Genomic DNA, 22,926 nt, shown 5'->3' with positions numbered 1-22,926 from the left:
CACCGAGCCCCTTGTCTGTCAGGTGAGAACGGTAATGAGACCTGTCTCAGAGGCTTGTGGTGCGTGTCCAGCTACTAACCGAGATGGGAGGACTTGGACTAGTGCCTAGCACATAATATATGCTGCGTGAGCATTAGCCATATTTGTTAATACAACTAACATTATTCTAATTCTTCTAACAATGATTACAGCACCTCCAATAGCTTTTACCAGGAAGGCTACTGTCTCCCCGGGGCTCCCTGTGGCTGCCATCGGCAGGTAGTGGGGCAGAGGCTCAGGTTCTCCCCAAGTTCTCAGGTGACCACTTTCTTATTTTCAAAGTGAGGCCATCCTTCCATCGACTGTCTTCACCTCAACCCATCCTCATAACTATATTAACTTGGACATTCACTTACGTACCCTACACACGTTCACTCACCCAAAGTTTCCAAGCTCGTCCGACTATGCAGATATCACCTAAGAATCGTCCCAAGGACATTCTGATGGCCTTGGTGTGACCAAGTAAGTGTGTGTCCTTGACCTGAGAAGGCGGGGCCTCTCAGTAATTCCTAACCTCTAGGCATTATTTATGGTCCCATCTTAGAGGGTTACTATGTCCAGTACTTCTGCTTCCAATCACATTTTAAATTTGTTTTCCATTCTATATAAAATCACATACTAAAAGCCAGCATCATTAAAAGTACAGCAGACTGGGAATGAAGAGTCCAGCCGTGTAACTGACCATTCCCGTGTGATCTTGGACACTCAAAACTTCGTAAATTCTTCCTGAAAATTAGAGGGCTGTCCACCCAGTTGATCTCTTAATTATTTATTTTAGACTGGCTGGCATCACTTGATTTATCCATATTTAAGCATTAAATGTTTTTAAGTATGTTTTGCATAATCACAACTGTAAACCTACTTTTGCCCCACCCTGTACATTAACTTACTTCCTATGAGGTAAATGGAGCAACTATTTCAGCCTTGTTTTTCACTGTGACCAAGAGAGGGCAAGTGTCTTTTAAGGATCTCCCTCTAAACCAGCGGTCGCCAATCTAAACCAGCGGTCGCCAACCTTCCAGACCTCACGGACCACCAGTGGTCCACAGACCACTGGTTGGCAACCGCTGCTCTAAATGACAGGAACAGAACCAGAATTCAGGGCTCATTTATGGCTATCCAGACACTCGGTACCGTGTATTGTTAAGTCTGACAAGTTACTTTTGTTAGGCTTAAGAGTATTTTTGTCTGCTTTGTTCACTAAAGTATCCCAAATGCCCAGAACACAACCTGGTACAGAGGAGGTCTTTCCTTATGTTTGCTCAATTAATGAATATTCTTAAAATATCACTATCAATTTATGGTCTACCCATAACTACTGTCTAGGGGTCTATATTCATAAGAGGGGGGAGCGGGAGCTGTACTTCTAAATCTTTCTTATTCAGTTACTGAGTGATATTTACGTAAGATCCATGAAGCACCTTACTTACTGATAAATGGGTATGTTCTTAAGCATACAAAAGGAGAATCAAGTTACATTTTTTCCCCAAAAGTTCAAGTTGTACATATTTTAAGAGGCCAGAAAATAAATAAATAAAAAAATAAAACCCATAAATCAACTCTAGATTTAGGGTTATGTTAGATGTCAGAACCATTTATAGTTTCATTCTCAAAAGAATAAAGGATGAAATCCATCATTTACTACCCTAAATCAATAAAACAAACAAGAACCACAGCAATGTAGCCAGCCAGCTAAAATCAGTATTTAGAATCAGCAAAGGTAAGTAACAGTTTAGTTTGGTCTTTACTCACTTTTTGTTAATATTTGAAGATCTTCAACAGATGGTGGTCCATTTTTTTTCTCATAGGGAATAACTGTTGTTAAGTACTGCCAAATTTAAAAAAAAAGAAGTGTCACTTAAATCTGAATTATCTGATCTGCAAAAATTAGAAACAGTTACCAGAGGTCTATTTTATAACATGACACGAGTTACATTAGTAACGGACACATATATCTTATGTCTCAGCTGCAGCTCATTTTTTCCCACCTCTATCTGCTTCATCCAAGCCCAATGTCAACATAAATACCCATTTTTTCACTTTTCAGTTATTAAAAATTTCAGAGGAGTAGGTCTGAGGATGACTTGTTCAACGTGTTCAAAGTGAAGTCTTATCTAACATTCTCCTTGCATATTTTCAACGCATTTTTAAGATAGTAATTTTAACTAAAAGCATAGTTGTAACAGTTCTGCAAAACAAAATAATTCCCAATAGCCAAATAATTCTGTTTCAGGACACTTTTTTTCTGGTTGAATAAAATGGTCACATGAAACACACACACTAGCTTTTTAGAAACTAACAGAGACACATTTACCCAAATAATTTAAGATGTGTATATTATTATTATTATTTTAAATTACTGTGTAAGTAGTTATAAATGTTTGAAGGTATTAATGGAAAAGAGAACAGTGAAAGAGAAGGGCCTAAGCGTAAATGAACAATGAAAATTCATGTCTGAAATTGAGACAAACTGCCTCCTTTACCAGTGTAATGGCTCTCAAGTATCAAGTTATGTCCTATAACTATGTCCCATGAAAGCACAGTCTAAAAATTATTGTCCAGATTCTCCTATTCTGGCCACTCCACCAAAAAACATACAGTTCAGGGCAGTCTGCATAGGCTCATGTAGAGATCCACTAGTTTTCCATGCTATCTGTTCGGCTCCTTCCACCATTTAGCCCCTGCCCACATCTCAGCTTTATTCCTAATGCTCCGAGTGATTTTTATCCCACTCGTAATCAAAAATACAAGATAAAGTTACTTAATAATAACTAGATCCCTAGGTTCAGAAAAGTAGAAAAGTGTGAATTGCTCAATCTTGAAGAAACTTGGTGTTCCATCATCGTTTTGGTGTAGACCTCTCCCAGGTGACGCCCACTTGCATTACCGAGCACAGCTCCTGGGAAGAAGGCCCTAAAAGCTGGAGGCGTGCCCTCCTGGGCCTTCACTAACGGCAGGGTGGCAGACAACCTGCAGAAGCACCCGGAATCTGGCCTGGGCATGCGTGCCAGCCCGGCTACGCCTTCGAGCCTTCCTGCCCACTCCCATGTGCTGGGTCAGTTTGGAAGTTATTTTGCCATCTTATGGGTCTGAGAGAGACGAGAAACACCAAAATAAATTTAAAAATTCAACCGTCCCTGCATGGAACCCCTTTATAAGCTGCAAATGTCAATGTGAGGGATTATTTAATGTTGGTTATCTCCCTTCCTAAGGAATACAGAACTACCTCCAGTAAAACCCTAGGCTCCAATGCCCTCTTTGGATAAACTGCCTACAAAGCTGCATGCTGTGCACTTTCACTGCTTCACTTACGAGCTAAATTGAAGAGCTTTCTTTTTGAGGTGAAAATTTCAAATTGTGAAAAGTCATTTTAAGCATATTCAATGTAGATGTTCCCCATGTTCGTGATATTTCTAAAATCATTATACAAATTTGTTAATAAAAAGCAAGTTACTATACTCATATCTATGTATAAAGTGTTTCATGCCTTTGGTAAACAAGCTATTTGGCAGACTATATGATATACCTTAAAAACACATGAGTATCATTTAAAAAGAGGTAAGAGATACTCTATAGACATTTCTGAGCTGGAACACTAATCCAAAAGATACCAACTCCTGATTCTCTTTCCCAAAAATAAGATCTTGTTTCTTAAACTTTTAGAATTAGAGTAGCATGCATAGTCTAGTTATTTTTCACGGTTATATATTCTACACATGCAATTAATTATGTGTACATGTTAGTATCTGTTTAGAGGTGAAAGTGGAAAACGGAGCTCTGAAACATGCATTAAGAATGCATTTAGTCCACACTGCTTTTTCCTAACGGGAAATTCTATGTATTTTCAAGACTGTAAATATTATGAACTTGCATTTCTCTTTTAAGCAACAGTCTTAGTAAGTTAGTAAAACTGCCAGCTTTCAGAACCTTCACTTACACAGAGAATGAGAGAGCAGAGAATGAGGAAAATAAGGATAACCGAGCACCTGTTTGTCTCCACCTGAATTTCCAAAGGTGTGGCGGAGGCCATTCTGAATGACATTTGAGATCCCTTCCATGCTGAAGCGCTAAAGGCAGCAATATACGGCCCGGAAGAGAAGGACAGAGAAAGAAGTTCAAAGACTATTAGTAAGAATGTACCACAGTAACGGACGTGCCCAAGAGGCAAGCAGTTAGAAAATGCCACTACTCATTCAGATAAAGCAGACAAATTCATGCTATTTTTAAAAGGTTCTTGCTTCCATTTCTTTGCAAGTCAAATGCAAAAACAACTGCTTTTATGCCACTGTATTCATGAAGATTTTTCCTAACGTAGTTAGTAAATTTGCTCCAATGTAAACATTGCAAGTTGCACACATATTTGTTTTATGCAAAATTTACCACAGTTGTTAAGATACCTTTTGATATCGTTTACCTACATTTTCTCAAAAGTCTGAAAACTTGGCGCCAACAGTACGAGTGTTTTCAGCCTGAGTTTGTGTATTTCTGCTGTGAGTTTGGAGAGCCCTGACACAGCACTTGGCAAATGAAATGCTGTTCCTTGGAGAGCTGACTGCAGCTTCCCACCTGCTCCCGGGCCACCTGCCCCTGCCTGGGCGCAGGAAATGCACCCGGAGGAGCACAGTGGATCGCATGTGCCAGCCAGGCCCTAACTCTCCTGCAAGGACTTTCCCACTCCGTTTCCAGGAAACAATTCCAGCTTATTTCTCCCAGCAACCTCCAAGACTTCCTAGAATTCATGGCACTGGGAAGGGAATACTTCTTTCCAGACGTCTTCTCTTGATTTGTAGCCAGTCTACCATGTCATCAGACACAGTGAAAAGCGTCAGTGGCACCTCAATGGCTGCTGAGTCAAAAGATTTAGATTAATTCTTACACGATGACTAACTAGGGGAAAGGCGTCCTGCAAAGGAAGGTCAGTCCTGATTCACCGGATGGTTCCGTTCCCTGCAATTTTATAGGGAAAAGTTGACTCAGTAAACACATGTGAGGAATCAAGATGAATATTTTATAAGTCTCCCAGGAACAGAAGAAAAGAAACCAAGGCAATGGTCTCTGCCCTCAAGAAATGTATAGTTTAGCCCCGTGGTTCTCAAACTGTGGTCCAAGGAATCCCCATGAGGTGCCAGAAACCCTTCCAGGGGCCCATGAGGCTAAATTATTTTCTTAGAAATACTAACACATAATTTGTTTTTTTAAATCTCATTCTCTAAAAACTTAGAATTAAATATTCCAAATGACTGACTGGATGCAGAAACAGATTTGAAAATTTAGCTGAATTCAATTAAGCCAGATATTAATGAGACTGACAAAAATGCACAGCAATGCCATTGTGCTCACTAAACTTTTTGAAATAGTTATTTTTCATGAAAATATTATTTATGTGAGCATTAATGAATTTCTTATTGGTATTTTTAATGAATTAATATATACGTAAGAGTTTTAATTTCTGATATGATAAACCTCAATATATAATATATACCCTATAGAACCAAAATATGCCTACATAAACAAAAGCACTTTTAGGTCTTCAATGAACGTTACAAATATAAAGAAATCCAGACAACAAAAAGCTGAGACCACCGAAAGGCTCCACCCCGGAAGGAGCAGAGTGGGCCTGCATTAGTCACAGGGCAATGGCGCTGCTGAGGTTCTGAGCACCACGTCGGACAAGCCTGCGCTCAGCTGTGCTTCTCCTGAGTCGCCCTCCTTCCCCAACCCGTCCTCCCAGGCTGCGTTTTAGCAAGAATCAGGGCTGGGCAAGACTCCTTGACTGCACATGCTTCACTCTGCTGACAGCGGTCTGTTACCTTAGATGGAATTGGCTTGTTTTAAAAGAAAAGCCTACAGATAACCACCTGTGTAGATTTTTCACATGCTGTCATATAGTTTGTTCACACTTTTTAAACACACTATCAAAAGAGATGACTTATCGTAGGCTCCAGAATCTATAATAAAAATAATAGGAAACTCTTTTCAAGTAAATGTCAACTCATTTTTTTATTTTATTAAAGATAGTTATTTTCAAAAGCAACAAAACAAAGAGAAAACTACTTAATTTCCTATATTACCTGACTCCACTGTCTATGGGCACACTAAAACCAGATATAAATTCAGAAAATCTCAAGCTTGAGTGTCCACCTATGAACCATGAGGCCACGATTCAATTCCAGATCAGGACACAGGCCCAGCTTGTGGGCTCAATCCCCAGTGTGGGGTGTGCAGGAGGCAGCCAATCAATGATTTTCTCCAATCATTGATGTTTCAATCTCCTCCTCTCCCTTCCTCTCTGAAATCAATAAAAATATATTTTTAAAAAATAAGAAACCTGTTCCTCCTTCAGCATTCTATAATTCTCATTCATTTACTCATTCTTTCAAAAAATATATTGAGCCCGATGATACCGCGGTATTACAGATCCAAAGTGAACACATCAGCCACAACCCCTCCCACGCTCATGAGCTGACATTGCAGTGTAAGAGGCAGCAAAAGTAACACCAGCACATGAACAGAAAACCACAGACAGCGGCGTCCTGCCGATAGCTCCAACAGGGCAGTTAAAACTGGATGCCTGCTTTGTACCGAGAGGTCAGAGGAAAGTTCTCTGAGGAGGTGACATCTGAGCTGAAACGTGACGTACACAGCCTCCCAGATGAGCTACAAAGGACAATGGACAAAAAAGATCCTCTCCGACAACAAAACCCAACGCAGCCAAACTGGCCGACCTAGGAGTTCCCTGTGCGGCCAGTGCACAGGGTCCTGCTCCTCTCCAGCAGGACACAAAACTGTAGCTACTGACATGTCCCTCCGCCCTCCTCCCCGAAGTTTTTACTGCAGCAGCCCTGTCCCTCTCCATCTTTGTGTGCTGGTGTGTTAGGGTGGGACCATCAGGGGCTGCATCCAGGGCTGACAGAAAGGGCGGCCAGCCCCCAAAGACGGTGCCCTGAGGCTGGGCACAGTCACGGTGGACGATACCGCAGAGCTCCCTCTGGGAAAAGGGAACATGTGTTCTGTCTGCATTTGCCAAGTCAGAGACCAGTGACCTGACCCTAACTCCTCCCTTCCCTGGTGCCCAAACCAATCCAGGCAACCTCCTCAATATCGCTGAACTGCAACTATCTGACACTTCCTCGCCTCATTCCTTCCCTGAGTGACTGCCACAGCCTCCACATCAACTCTCTGTCCCTCGCTGTCTCCTTCCAGTTAGTTCTCTCTGGAACACTGACGTTACCCTTCCGAAGACAAATCCGACCGTGTTTAACAACCCACTTCAACCTCTTTTTGGTTCCCATAGCCTCTCCATAAAGACCAAATGCTGCAGCGTGGCATACGGCGCCATCCATTCTCTGGCTTCCATTTGGCAACTAACACACCCTCTTCTTGACTTACTTCCTCTCCTTCTTTCTCCCTCCCTCAACTTCGAGTCATAATGGACAACCTGCAGCTCCCAGGTGTCCCTAACCTGCGGTTCCCAGGTGTCTCTAACCTGCGGCCCCCAGGTGTCCCTAACGTGCGGTTCCCAGGTGTCCTAACTTGTGGTTCCCAGGCGGCCCCCGGGTGTCCCTAACCCGCGGCCCCCGGGTGTCCCTAACCCGCGGCCCCCGGGTGTCCCTAACCCGCGGCCCCCGGGTGTCCCTAACCCGCGGCCCCCGGGTGTCCCTAACCCGCGGCCCCCAGGTGTCCCTAACCCGCGGCCCCCAGGTGTCCCTAACCCGCGGCCCCCAGGTGTCCCTAACCCGCGGCCCCCAGGTGTACCTAACCCGCGGCCCCCAGGTGTACCTAACCCGCGGCCCCCAGGTGTACCTAACCCGCGGCCCCCAGGTGTACCTAACCCGCGGCCCCCAGGTGTCCCTAACCCGCGGCCCCCAGGTGTCCCTAACCCGCGGCCCCCGGGGTGTCCCTAACCCGCGGCCCCCAGGTGTCCCTAACCCGCGGCCCCCAGGTGTCCCTAACCCGCGGCCCCCAGGTGTCCCTAACCCGCGGCCCCCAGGTGTCCCTAACCCGCGGCCCCCAGGTGTCCCTAACCTGTGGCCCCCAGGTGTCCCTAACCTGCGGTCCCCAGACGTCACCTCCAGGTGGCTGCCCGTACCACTCCCAACGCTCAGAATGCCTGCCCCTCCTTACTCTTCTTCCTGTCCTCAGGGTGCAGATTCAGCTCAGCCTCCCAAACGGGGGCAACAGCAATGTACGCCAGGCACAAAAAGCACTAAAAACAATGATCACACTCCATGTACGTCTCTCAGCCATGACACCACTGACATTCTGAGTATGTCATTCTCTGCCCCGGGTAGTCCCATGCACTGCAGGGTGTTAAATGGCACCTCTGGCCTCTACTAAGCAGGATGCCAGTGGCACTGCCCCCACTTCACCCAGCGTGACAATGACAAATGTTTCCAGACACTGCCTAACGCCTGGTGGGCAAGCTGGCCTGGGCGAGGATCACTGCACTCGGTGTCGTAAAGGGCGTGTCCTCCAGGTCCCCAGCCCACAGGCAGCTCGCCCCGGAGGCTGGGATTCACTCATTACCCTTTACACCCATGCCTGGCACATAATTAAAGATCAGTATATGTCTGTCTGACAACAGTTTAAAAAAAGGTAATTACAATATTTTTGTCAAAGTGAGATGAGGCACAAGATGTAAAGAAAAACAGCAGAGGAAAAAAAGAAAAATTTTAGTTAGATGCAGATAGGTAATTTTTTATTAAATTCAACAATTCTCAAGGTCTTTAAGGCCAGCAATAATGGCTTCTCCTTTTGCACGCCCACAAAGCACAGGCCCGTCCTCAGCACACAGGAGGCATGTGATGGATAGTCATTGGCTTAAACTGCAAAATTCTTCACCAATTACCACCAACCACTACACGTCCAGATTTTTCTGTGAAACCAGGATCACACCATAGTCAAACGTATTTGGAATCAGAAAATATTTCAACAGTCAACTGGGATAGAAAAATGTCAATCCAGACATCAGAGATCCGGGCTCTCTCCCAGGTTTCCCACTAACTGATGGCGGCAGGCCCTCCTGCCAGGCCTGTTTCCTCACTTGGAGAACAGATGCATAAATATCCTCGTTAAGGGTCTTATTTGCAAAGCCTATGAATCTATGAATTAATTCAACCAAGACAGATTATTTTTTTAAGACAAATCGAAAGCGCACACACACACACACACACACAGTAGAGGACTGAAAGGTCACACGTGAGTGCTCTGGGAGGACAGAATGGCAAGGCCAGGCGCTATTCACAGACAGCTACTCCAAAGGCTCCATGTCACGATGAGGAAGTGAATACACTCTGAGGAAGGAGCAAGACTAACCTCCCTCTCTACCCCAGTGACTGGCACAGGACCTGGGTCCTAGCAGGCACCTGTCTAGGTGCGCTACGCCAACGTTATCGCACTCCTAACACCAGAGCCCAGGAGTCTTCGAGCCTGTGGATCACCGTATCATGAGGCCTCTTGCCGTCTTGCAGGAGAGAAAATTTTTTAAAACAGCTAAAAGGCAAAAATAATCTGAGGGTGAACAGGAGGAAGATGACATGACAAGATATAAAGTAATTTGTCAAAGGCGTGAACAACGGACTTCTGAAAAAGGCGCTGAAGAGCCTGGCGGGGAGTCGGCGCGAGGTTAACGAAGTACGATGAAGTACTAGCCAGTGTGTTGGCCTGGTTTGTAAGACAGTGTGACTGAGAAACACACACCCCCAGGATGACAAAGAGAGTAGCAAGCAGAAGATCAATGAACCAGACGGATTAAGGGCAGGAAAGACGCGGTGGTGAGACGAGGAAGAAATGGGGAAAGAGCCCTGAAGAGCACACTATGTCTGCCTTATGACCTCCCAGTAAAAAACAACACGACCTTTGGGAAGGCAAAATGAATCTTAAAAAGATAAAGCCTCGGAGACAGATGATGTTTACCTTTTGGTAACCTTCACCTCACTTAGAGAGACTACATTTACTACCCTGAGCGCCGGTGCCGTGACAGGAGGCGCTCATGTTCTTAACTGGGCCAGAGGGAAGACCACCCCTCCCACCCATCTTTATGAGCGGCTAACAGCTCTGCAACATGCCTCTCGGGATGGAACTGTTGGTAGGAGCCCATTTAAAGCAGGAAAATGATTAAGCACTACGGTATTCACTTCATTGTTCCCCTCGGCATTGACAAAATGCCAAAGTGACGGGGAAGGGGCTCACAAACAAGGGGTTTTAATCACACAATGGTACTGAGAATACTCGCAAGTGTCCCGTGACCATTTCCTCCCCTGGGTGCATCAGTATAAAAAGTCTCAAAATCAGCCATTCTTTAGAAACTGTTCTCAGACAAAACCAGGAGCAACAACGTGTAAACAAGATACAGATGGTTATTTTTAAATCTATAATGAGCCAAGATCGCCACGCCCATACACAACAGGCCCGCGTAACTCAGAACTGAAAAGGGGGTGTCATCCTTGCACCGGCCCCTGCATAGCTCTGCACAGCCGCGCTCCCATGCATGCTGGTTCTGTGATCCAAACTTACTCATTTATGAAAGAGCAGAAATAATAATAATAATGTCTACTTTATAGGGTTGTTGTGAATATTCAATGAGATCATCCAGGGAAAGCATTTTAGCAAGTGTTCAGCAAATTTAAATACTCAAAAAAAATGTCTGGGTTATTCCTTTAAAAAGGCTAGAAAAACATTTGGGACAAAATTCCCATGGAGAAATAACCATATCTTTCTACCTCTCTCCAGAACAGTAAAAACAGTATTTCAATTTCTCCTCACTGAATAAAATGACAACTGAGAAATAACAAGTTCCTGATTACAGTCTCATAGCTTAAGGAATGACGATAACATGAAGAAAAGACACTACTGTCTATAACTGAATACCGAAATCAGCCAAAAGCTAAAACAGAAAACAAGTAACCCTTTTAGGTAATTCAAGGTCTTTCTTAACAACAGAAAGAATACAGCTAGGACACTCTACGTAAACTGAAAGGCAACTAGAATCAGACATAATGTCGTAGTTTGTTAATTGTTTTATCGAGTCCAGCACAGGTCAACTAATTTCACAGAAAGCAGGATCTAAGACAAAGAAGCAAAACTAACCAGGAAGCCAGGAAATTCAGACTATTTCTGCTACCAAATTTTAGCCTCATCTGATACCAGCTGGTAGAGATCTCTAACTAGCCAGAAAATCTTTTAAAACTTTCAATATCAAAGCTCAATGTCAGAAAAAAAGGTTAAGAAAAGCAATTAAGAAATGCTTTGCATCAAAACTATACTCTTACTCCATTAATATTCTTTATACTCATGACTTCTAAAATAAAGTGAAATTAAAATATAATTATTATTATTTATAAATCACATCATTGTCAGTAGTTTGACTATAAAATAGTAGCTTTTGCCCAGCTGGCATGGCTCAGTGGTTGAACATCAGCCTAGGTCATGGTTCGATTCCTGGTCAGGGCATATGACCAGGTTGCGGGTTCGATCCCCAGTGTGGGGCATGCAGGAGGCAGCCAACCAATGATTCTCTCTCATCATTGGTGTTTCTATCTCTCTCCCTCTCCCGTCCTCTCTGAAATCAATAAAAATATATTTAAAAAATAAATAAAACAGTAGTTTTCATTTTTAATAAATTAAAATTCTTAAAATAAAAAAACATGAGAAAACAGAATTAAAAGCAATAGCTAAATGTAAAAAAATTACCAAGTAACGGGGGGATGGGGAGGTGAGAGGTAATCAACCAAAGACCTTAACCCATGGATACAGACAATAGGAAGGTGAAAGAGGCCTGGGATGGGGCGGGGGGGGGGGGGGGGAGGGCAGGGAAGGGAGCATACGTAATACTTTCAACAGTAAAGAATTATTTTTTAAAAATTACCAAGTGAAATTACTCAAATGATTATTAAGATATTACTTAAGATGTAAAAATTGATTTTGCTTATTTTGACACTTCTTCAAATCAAATAATTTTAATGTGAACTATAAAGCAATTATAAATGCAGATTCTACAAAAGATAATTTTCTCAAAAAATCAGATCTAGAAAAATATAAATTATACCAAACAGATAAGTACTTGAAAATGTCTTGACTATTAAACTACCATTTTATAAATTCAGTCTCAGAACAGAAAGATGTAATGTGAAGATTTTCAGTTAGGAGTTAAGTGAAATAGTATCAAATAATGTAATATTTTTGTATCTAGATATCTTTTTAAATTTTTATATAATTTAATAAATATGCTAATTAAATTATGTATTGCCAAACATTTCAGAGACACTAAAACTAGAGTAAAATAACTAATCCTAAAAATTTATAATTTCTTTCCTGATGCTTACGGATACTCTAAACTGTATATAATAATAATACAATTTCTTGGCATACTATGGTCTTTACTCAAACATGTATTATATTAACGAACAATTAACAAAACTCTCCAGGACATCAAGGAATCAGAACTCAACTCCTGATTTTATTACATTAACTGTTGGGTCATGATACACCAAAAACCCATTGCAAAATACAAACTATAGATAATGGTAAAATATTAAAAAATGGATATGTGTTTCTCTAAGTAATGCTATCTTTTATAAAATAAATTTGTTTCACTTCATAATTCATAGGTGTAATTTATTAAAACATAACATGACACAGCCATGACTCTCTCCTCCCTACAATGGCCTTCCATTTTATAGCCCTACACTAATGGTTAGGAATGCTCTCTGCAATAAAGTAAAATGCAGAGTAATACCAAATATCAACAAATTATTATTGAACATGTGTTAATATTTATCAAGTATGTGTACAAGGCAAACTTCACCCTTTCAAGCACAACTACTTAGAAAAGGAGGGGGCAGGTATGGATCAGCCCCTTTGCCACTTCTCTGCTACCTTCTTTCAACTTTAGGAAAATGGTAACTTGGTTTGATATGATAAATTTCAGATTCCTACAAGATATTCAGGTAGAAATGTCTCGTGGGCAATTGGACATATAATAACTAGCATTTACACAGGATAATGCTAGACTTGTACATACATTATTTCATTTAATCCCTCTGGAACTCAAAAGGGTATGGTATGTACCCAGTGGCAGAAGCAGGATTCAAACAGAGCTCTTAATCAACAGCTCTTAATATTCTATTCAGCCTCCAGCGGGTTGGCACCTAGCAAAAAGACCCAAGGTAAAATACAGATTTGCAAGTTGATCTTTCATTCATGCATTTATTCAGCAGAAATGTATTAGGTTCCTAATGTTGGACCTAAGGATACGAAGAAAACAAAGTCACATTTTCTATCCTTAGAAAACCATACCACAAACAGACAAGAAAACAAACGAAACAAAAACACTATGTCGTGACAGTGCTAACAGAACTCATTAAAGGAGTAATACTAACCCAAAAGGAGAGAGGAGTCAGTCCCATATTGGAGGAGGGGGAGTCTTGAGGAAGTTCTAAGAGAGGAAGACAATGCTTGACCACGATTTTGAAGGATGAGCTTTAAAAAAAAAATCCCCCCAAGTGTACAGAGAAAGAAGAAAGGAGGGCCACTCCACAAAAAGGCAGTGGATACACAGAAGCGCCAATGCCTCAAACAGCAGTCAGCTCGAAGAAATGCACACTGACTAGCAGCATCTTTCCAGTCTCTACGCACCCCCTCTGCTCTTCCAGATGCTGACCAACAAGACAGGGAGATACAAAGTTTCCTGCTCTCTTGGGTGTCACTTTTCAAAGAGAAGATCTACTCCTCCGACCACCCCTCCAAAGAGCGAGTGGCAAAGGGACAGGACAGCCTGCCCTGCCAGTCAGGAGCAGTGACACAGTGACTACCCTGCTGAAAACAGCTCCTCAACATTGTCGCTATGGACCATCTCACCCAGTCTTTTATTTCCTTGGTAACATTTACTATCCCTAATATTACACTGTCTACTCATTCTTTTTCTTGTTTATTGCCTGTCTCCCTCATTAGACGTGAGCTCCCGGAGGCCACTTCATTCAGCGCTGCATCGACAGCATGCCTGGCACGAGGAAGACACCTTATCTGCCGGTGAGTGAGTATTGTTTTAGTTTACCCAACATTTATTTTTAAAAGTAAAATTAAAAACAAATCAAGGTAACATGTCATTCTATAAAACACTCGCTTTCCTCCATATTTAATCGTATTTTCATGTCCCCAAGGAATTTTTCTAATGCTCTAAATAGCAACCCTAAGCCCCCAGTTTTTTCACTGTAGAATATGTTTGAAACAAAACAAGTCTCCAAGATTAACAGCTACAAAGTTTACCTCTGCTCTATTTCTACCCAGATATTTCATTACAGTATCTTTAGAGCAAAGAGAATAAGCTAAAAGAGAACAAGCTAGCAATTCTGAATAAAGTGTTATACCAACTACAAGCTGATGTTCTGTTTCACTGAAACATACATAAGGAAAAATGAAAGGAAACTATTCCATGTTTAAGGAAAAAGTCCAAGTCCTGCTCATAAAACAAAATAATATCTAAGGAAGAAAGAAAAACATGACTAATTAATTAGAAACCAGATGACATATGATTATCTGTAAAAAGTCACCATTATTGATTTCAGAGAGAAAGGGAGAGGAAGAGAGAGACATCGATGAGAGAGCATCACTGATTGGCTGCCTCCGCCTGCCCCACACTGGGGATGGAGCCCGCAACCAGGGCATGTGCCCGACCTGGGATTGAACCATGACCTCCTGGATCAGCTGTGGGCAAACTACGGCCCGCGGGCCGGATCCGGCCCGTTCGGCTGTTCTATCCGGCCCGCGGAGCCGAAAGAGCGGAGGGTTCTCTTGCTCTCCCCTCCGCTCCTTTACTTTGAATTTATATTAGTTCACACAAACACTCCATCCATGCTTTTGTTCCGGCCCTCCAGTCCAGTTTAAGAACCCATTGTGGCCCTTGAGTCAAAAAGTTTGCCCACCCCTGTACGTGGATCATAGGCTGATGCTCAACCACTGAGCCACACGGGCTGGGAAAGCTACCAATTTTTAGATTTAGTATCACTGACAATAGCGAAGGCAGAGAGATCTGCCTTGCCAAAACTGCATGTACATAACATGTGTGGGAAGGCATTATCTGGGGGATCTCTTTCTCCAACTGACCCTTTCACTTTTGGGTTCTTTGAGCCCCCTACCTCTACTTTCAGAATCCCAGGTTTCAGGCTCCTTGTGTCACAGATGGGACGGTCTTTCTCTGGCATTTTAGGTTTGAGAAGCTAGAGTACCACAAGCTTAGCAATGCCATTTCTAGCCTGATTAAAGGTTTTGAACAAATAGATCAGGATTCAAGAGGCAACTTCACAAGTTCAAATATTTAAAATTACTGTTACTATGACTATCTTAAGACTAATAAAGGTTCAAGTAAGAACTAACTGCTCAATATAAATGCCAAGTAAAATTACACAGTGAATCCACTCTAACCCTTTTTATATGGGAGTTATAAGAAGCAGCCTTTAAACCCCTTTAGGGATAAATTTATTTTCTGAAGCCAAGTGTTAACACCAATAAGTAGAGGATTTACATGTAATCTCTAAAAGCAGATAGACAGAAATTACCAACCATGCTATGTAACCTTTAAACTAAGTATTTTATTTAATCACATTTGTATAATTGAGTAATTTAAAGGGTGCAATTTTTAAAATAAGAGATATATTGTCCCTGATATTCTAAAGCAAACTTTCCATGATTGTATATTTAAACAAATGTTTTGGGGTTTTTTAGTATCTTTTTCCGAAGAGTAGCCACTGGAAGTGATCAAACACCTATGCAGTCAATACTGCCATTTCTTGAAAATACTTTGTACCATTTCTCTGAGAACATTTTCAATGTCAGTTTGTAAGTTACATCCTTTATATGTACAAACAGACATTACAGTAAGAAAACACCCATTTACTCACAGGCCAAACACAGTATAATGAAGAGGCTATATATGGGAAGATTCCATTTGTTTGTATTAACTGCTCCCTGGATTCCATCAGCATGTGGTCCAGGAGATCTATTGTTCTGATAACTTTTCTTTAGAAATAACAAATCAAGCCTTAAAGACAGAATTTCTATTATTACAAATCATTATAGCTGGTTTGTGGTGATTTGCATTGCCATGTTATCAATACCATAAAAGGTATGTGCCCTTTAGAAAAATGGATCCCTTTGTCTAATCATTAGACTTTAAAAATAAAACTAACATTCTTTCATACAAACAAAATGAAGGGGCAATATACAAGGTCTCAACTGATCAAAGCAAAATGAAAGAGCATAAAATCAATAAGGAAATACATCTCATAATTGACAGTTGATATTTATGATAAATTTTAATCAAGTGAAATAGGACCATTTAAAATGAAAAAGCAGAAAACAAAAAAATATACAGACTCAAAGAATCAAATATTCCAAACTTGTTTTCACCAGTCAGTAATATTCTAGTCTATCAAGTACTCAGCCAGATGGCTGATGTCACATAACTGCCTGCCACCTGCATTTTCCAACTTCATTGACAAATCAGGAGGAAGCTGTTTACAAGCCAATCTGTGCTTTTAGGCTCAGCGCAGCTCGGCTACCTCTCAATGCACCCCCTTTTCGTTTTTTATTCTACAACCCATAAGAGATAAGCAAAAATAAGAAAACAAATCGCCCTTCATAAGTGCACCAGCCATACATAAATAAGCACCAACAACATTCTGATGTATTAAAATGGTCACTTCTAAAGCTTTGTTTCTTTAAGACAAACAAAATCCCAGCCTTTTTTATTCTGTCTCTTCCTTCTACTTCTCTCCTAAACATTTCAGTACTGGATTACCCTGATAAGCATTATGCCTTCACCATGAAAACACCTCTGAAGGAGCTTCACACAGTGGTGGTCTTGAGCAGAATCCCATCAGCACCCTGGGGAGAAGCACCCCACTCCTGCACATGTACCCCACCCCCTGAGCTGGCTGGAGTGCTGGGATTGCCATGGAAACCATTTCCACTGCGCCATGCCTCCTGCAAAACATCACTTACTGTGCCGGGCATATGACTTCTCTCCTTCTTCCCGTTCTGAGAGCTGCCATTCTTGAGTTTCTTTTTTTTCTTGGCTGTTTCTTTGTGCTCTTTCTGTTTGTTTTGCACTTCAATGAGAACAGAAATAAAGCTGTTCTTCACTTCCTTTTCAAACTCTAGTTCATCTCGCAGGGCCAACTGCTGCACCAGCTCTTCGGAGTATTCCTTAATGGCAGTCTCAATTTCCTCCAGGAGTTCGTTTAATTCAGATACTGAGAGCCGTTTTACTCCTATGACCAAAAGGAAAGCACAGCAGATGCTAAGGCAAAAATGTTTCAAGTGAGCACACAGGTGCTTCATGCCAAGGAGCGATGCCATATTCTAAGCCAGGGGTGGGAACGTCTAGCCCGTGGGCCATTTAAGGTCCAGAAAATCATTTGGGCTGGCCTGCCAAGGCACTAGGGGTGAGTTAATTAAATGTTTGACCAAATATAGAAGGGTAACTTTTAAGTTGATAATTTTTTATGACCCGAGAACGATGTTATAAATATCCAAATCGCCTTTGGCAGAAAAAAGGTTCCCCACCCATGTTAAACAATTAACTTGTTCGTGATCTCAGAATCCTAAAACTTCTGGTGGGCAGGTGTAAAGTAGAAGTAGGTGAGCAAAGTTATTTCTTAAAGGGCTGAGAAGAAACTTTTTTACTTGTCTAAATCAATCATCAATCAAGACTGAAAAAATTGTACATAGGAAAGAACGAACACAGGGAAAAGCTGACAGAGTACAGAAACTACCTGCTGACAAGAAACCGCGAGCAAGTTCGCAGGGTTCTGGCGCACTTCTGAAGAGAGACGTCCATTTGAAAGAGTTAAACTGAATGCATATTTAATCACACAGGCCCCAGTGCGTGCATGTTACTGAGTACTGCGAAGACGAAAGGAAGAATATTCACTGGAACCCCATCTGAGTTTTTCTCAGCCCATCCCCTCATGTGAGAGAGGACGTCGTGGAAGTCCTAACCTCCAGGACCTCTCAGATTGTGACTGTTTTGGAGGAGGGTCCTCAGAGAGAATTAACTGAAAATGAGGTCCTGAGGGTGGGCCCTAATCCAACGTGACTGATGCCCTTCTGAAAGGAGACTAAGAGATGCTCACAGAGCAAGTCCGGGAGAGGACAGAGAGAGACGGCCATCTGCAAGCCCCAGAGAGAGGCCTCGGAAGAAACCCACCCTGCTGACACCCTGATCTCGGACTTCCAGCGTCCAGAACTGTGAGGACACCAATGTCTGTTGTCTCAGCCACCCAGCTCGCGGTACTTTGTTACAGCAGCCCGAGCTGAATGACACAGGATTCAAAGGTGACTATGACCTAGTCCCTGATCAAAATATGCCCGAGCATTAGTGGAAAGCGGAGAAGGCCATGCAACCCAGCCTTGAGAATCAAAGGTTTCCGGGATAGCCACACCACGTGTGAAACATACAAAAGAGCACAAAGAGCACTGATTTAAGGAGGGTTTCTCACTCTCTTCGTAACTGCTTGTGCTAGACCTCTTCAGAGTTTGAATTTCCTGGGAGAGCATCGAAAGCCGATCTGACTGTGTCAGTGCTTCATCATCTTCCGTGTCAGGCGATTCCTGCATCATTTCCTCAATTTCTTCAATAACCTTCCAAAATATACACGCCACTGTTAATCACATGTACACGGACAACGGTCCTCCTGAAACACGGCGCTCACGTGAGGCCACCCGAGCAGAAGTGCACTGAATTCTCCATTAATCAACAGTGCGCGGCAGTGGGCACTCTCAGTAATCACGTTTTGATTGTAAGGATGAACCCAGTTTATCCACAAAAGTACGGTATACTGAACACATACAAATAGGATATGATTTACTGTGCCCATCATGATTCAGGAGGCCCTGCCAGATCTTGCAATGTCTGGGAAATGGTGCTGCAAACACATTTACTTCAGACATGCCAGAAACAGACCCTAGTTACAGTCAAACAAAAGAAAAGGACAGGAAAGTCATCACCTACCACAAGCAAGTGCTCAATCTAAAGCCAATTCATCAAGTTGACATAAAATTTAGAAAATACAACCGTATAAAAAAGTTACATATAAAGCCAGAAATTACCTCTGTAGCAGCAAAATTCTCCTTTAACAGCAGGAAAAAATTTTCATATATTAATTCAATGGAAGGTGAAGGGATATTCAAAAGTTACTTAAAATGCAAAAGATTAAAGAGAAAAAAGAAAGCTGCACAAAAGCAGAAAAGTTTCAGAAATATATCTGCCTTGCCGGGTAGGCATGGCTCAGTGATTGTACATCGACCTATGAATCAGGAGGTCACAGTTTGATTCCTGGTCAGGGCACATGCCTGGGTTGCATGCAGGAGGCAACTGATCAATGATTCTCATCATTGTTATGTCTATCTCTCTCTCTCCATTCCTCTCTCTGAAATCAATAAAAATGTATTTTTAAAAGAAATATATCTGCCTTAATTTAAGCAATTGTCTACTGTCATAAGCAATGTTGCTCAAATTTTACAACAGTATCTTGTCCTGTTCCAGATTCCACAAGTTGAGAAAAAGATAGAACTCAAGAGAAAATGTAAGAAAAACCAGAAAAATCACTTGTTAGAAAAAAAACAGACCTAAGAATTTAAAATAAAACATTAGAAAAAATACAATGTGAATCCACATGTAACACTTATAATAAGGAAGAACAAAAGTAAACCTGAAGGAGGTGGGAAGTATGTCAATTAGCAAGAATATTTTCCAAAAATAGGCCCTGAAAACAGCAAGAGGAGGCACTGAGCTAGGCTGTGCAATCTGCTTCTCTAACTCTTAAAAGCAGGGAAAGCCTGTGGCATGCAAGATGACGACTGAGGAGTCGATGATTCTCGGGGTCACGTTTCCCTGGAATATCTCGATCAACTCCACTCAGCCCTCTAACCTATTCCTTGCTTTTTAAGCACCTCGCTCTCTCCCCAGGCCTAGAACAATCCAACCACAAATATGACTAAGGAGCATCAAGATGACACATTTTTAATGAACTCCCATAATATATCTCTTGACTGCCTTTGCTTTCCCAGCCTAACAATACAGTGTGGTAGAAGTCACAGTCCAAGTGGCCATGGAACGTTTATTTCAGTTCTTGCATCGCATTTTGACAACACAAAAGAGGTGGGAAGAGTATTCAGAAAATGAGAGAGCTGATTCGACTGGTTCTAAATGAATACAGGGCTGACATTATAGCACATTCCATAGGAATAATGCCCACTGCTTTCCAGAGCACACATGTCCATCCAGTGATTTTGTACAGGTTTGGGAGAAACGAGATGATGTCTAACAGATATATTATAGATCACCCATGTCTGGCTAGATCTAAAGAAAAAATAAAATCACAATACTTTTTGTGATTTCAGTATAAGCAATAACCCTCCCTTAGTAACTCGCTGTCCTGTTTTAACAATGCTTAGCTTGGAAAATGGCCTATATTGGAAAATCTTCCAACTCCTATAACCCCACTTGCTTCAGAGTTCAGAGACTTTCTTCTCCTCTCGGTGGAGGAGCCAACTATTAAGCTACATAAGCAGGAAATATAGGAAAAACAAGTAAATTCCAACAACCCATCACCTGTTGCCACAGTAACAAATCATGTTTCAGCTCAAGGTTCCCTTTCCCTTTGCTTGAATCTCTCCTCTGTACCTGATCTGCAGTGAAGAGGGGCTCGTCGTTAACACAGGAGACGATGATCGAGTGCATATCCAGCTGTTCTCTCAACTCCTCCTCGTCTGATGTATCGAAGAGCAAGCTGTCACTTATCTAAAAGCAAAAGAACCCACGATTAAAGGCCGGACCTTCAGATCACAACAGTCAAAGGGTCTGGGTAAAGACGATGGCAGAGGAAGCATCAGCTGAGAACGTCCCCTCCAAAGGGAGAAGTTATCACAGTTGCTCTGTGCCAGGCAGTGAGTGGAGTGCTTTACAAATTCCCCTCCAACGCAAATGAGAGCAGTACAGAATAAGTAATGAAACTGCAAGCATCCCATAGTGCCCAACACAGATACACACTTAGCTGTTTTTCCCACGAGAGTGGGTGCTATCAGAGCTGACTGATGAGTACAAAAAGAGGGATAGGGCATTAGTTAGAAGCTGCAGAGAATGACAGCAAATGCGGAGCAGACAGCAAGTGTTACTTAGTTAACACCCTAACAGTAAGATGGGTATACATTAACATTCCACAGAAAACATAGTTACTTGCAAACTAACTTCTAGCATTCAGAGTAAAGCCTAAGTCAGTGGTCGGCAAACTGCGGCTCTTTGGCCCCTTGAGTGTGGCTCTTCCACAAAATACCACGGCCTGGGCGAGTCTATTTTGAAGAAGTGGCATTAGAAGAAGTTTAAAAAATGTGGCTCTCAAAAGAAATTTCAATCGTTGTACTGTTGATATTTGGCTCTGTTGACTAATGAGTTTGCCGACCACTGGCCTAAGTGATCAACTCCCTGACAGGCAGGAACTGTCCATGAGGGTAGCACTTAGCCCTTTCAGCGGAACATCTCTTCTCCCAAATAAAAAAGAGGATCTCTGGGTTCCAAAACATGTTTACACCTAACTGCGTTGGAGACTGTCCCACTCCATTTTCCACACTGCTCTGTGCCCCAGGAGGCCGACCTTTATGGACTACATCAGAGGATGCCCGTGACCTCGGGCTTCCAGGGGGTTAAAGACCACTGGGAGACACGAGCAGGAGACTGAAGATGGGAAGACGAGGGCTGAGCATTTATACTGCTGTCTCCCTTGCTGCCAGACCAACGGCCGCAGCTCCTGTCAAGCAGCTACTCTCTCCAGCATCTGGTAACTCCTTTCCCTCTTGAACTCTTCATGCCAAATGGTGCCGGTATGCTTGCTATTGGCAGCCTGGGGCATCACACCAGGCCTGGTTGGTGTCCCTTAACCCTGTCCATACCAACAGAAACAGCCCCTTTTCTAATGACTTAGAGTTTAGTACTGGTAGTCATTGTAAAGACCTTGCCCGGAAAACTCAGCAGATTAAAATGCGCACGTGATCATCTACCTGTCACCTAGGTAACATGACATGACTATTCAGATGAGGAAAGACCCAAAATTAGAACTCCATTCTTCAAGGAGTAGCACACACTGAGTTCCCAAAGAACAAATGGGCAGCAATGGACTATGTAAGAAGCAACCATGTGTTTCTATCAGATGGCACATAATTTTAAAAATAGTGCTTTACCTGGGAGAGTTATTTTATTTACTAGTGCGGAGAATACACATAAAATTGAGGATACAATTGAATACTGTAGCTCCCTGCTTCCTCCCCAGCTCCTCAAACAGGACCATGGGAAGTTTAATGGTGAACAAAGCCCACCGAGTAAGACACCTGCCAGTGAGGCACGCAAAGGAACGCAGGTGTGCTGCCCTGCAGAACCTGAGGCTGGGAGAGCAGCGCGTCAGCACTCCAGGCTCTGTCTACTCCCACAGACTGCAGCTCTATGCTGTACCACAGGGATGGCACACCTGCTCATTCTGTGTCTCAATGCACCGTCAGCCTAGGAGGCCTGGCCACGGCCTTCTGCATATCATTGTGAAGTTCAGAACACTGTGAGAAAAAGAACCTAAAGCTTCCAGGGGGGGAAAACCGTCACATTAAAAGGACCAGGTATCAAATGTCACTTCAATTCTCAACAGCAACAACAGAAGCTAGAAAACAATGAATATAATTTCTGCATTTCAATTAATTCCACCCTAGAATCCCAGCTAAACAACTAGGTAAGAATTTAGAATAAATTTTCAGACATTCAAGTTCTCAAAAAATTGACTTCTCATGTACCCTTTCTCAGAAAGCTACTGCAGAACATGCTCCATGAAAACTAGGAGGAAAACCAAA

The 22,926-nt window shown here is 42.4% G+C and overlaps 1 protein-coding gene across 2 annotated transcripts in view; it reads right to left on the bottom strand.

Annotated features, from left to right (window-relative positions):
* Nucleotides 1-22,926, bottom strand: part of FEZ2 (fasciculation and elongation protein zeta 2) — a 36,872-nt gene that overhangs the window by 4,161 nt on the left and 9,785 nt on the right. Inside the window, exons 3-7 of one of the 2 annotated variants that reach the window (XM_080686664.1) lie at nt 20,723-20,839; nt 18,537-18,678; nt 17,038-17,306; nt 4,026-4,106; nt 1,792-1,867 (exon numbers count right to left, since the gene is read on the bottom strand). In XM_080686664.1, the coding sequence (XP_080542790.1) occupies nt 1,792-1,867; nt 4,026-4,106; nt 17,038-17,306; nt 18,537-18,678; nt 20,723-20,839 (685 nt within the window). The remainder of the gene's footprint in view (nt 1-1,791; nt 1,868-4,025; nt 4,107-17,037; nt 17,307-18,536; nt 18,679-20,722; nt 20,840-22,926) is intronic. The other variant, XM_080686665.1, reaches the window with a different exon arrangement.

Source organism: Plecotus auritus (assembly GCF_963455305.1).
Source record: "Plecotus auritus genome assembly, chromosome: 8".
Lineage (NCBI taxonomy): Eukaryota > Metazoa > Chordata > Mammalia > Chiroptera > Vespertilionidae > Plecotus > Plecotus auritus.
Note: the sequence above shows the minus strand (reverse complement) of the source record. Positions and strands in the feature narration are given on the sequence as shown.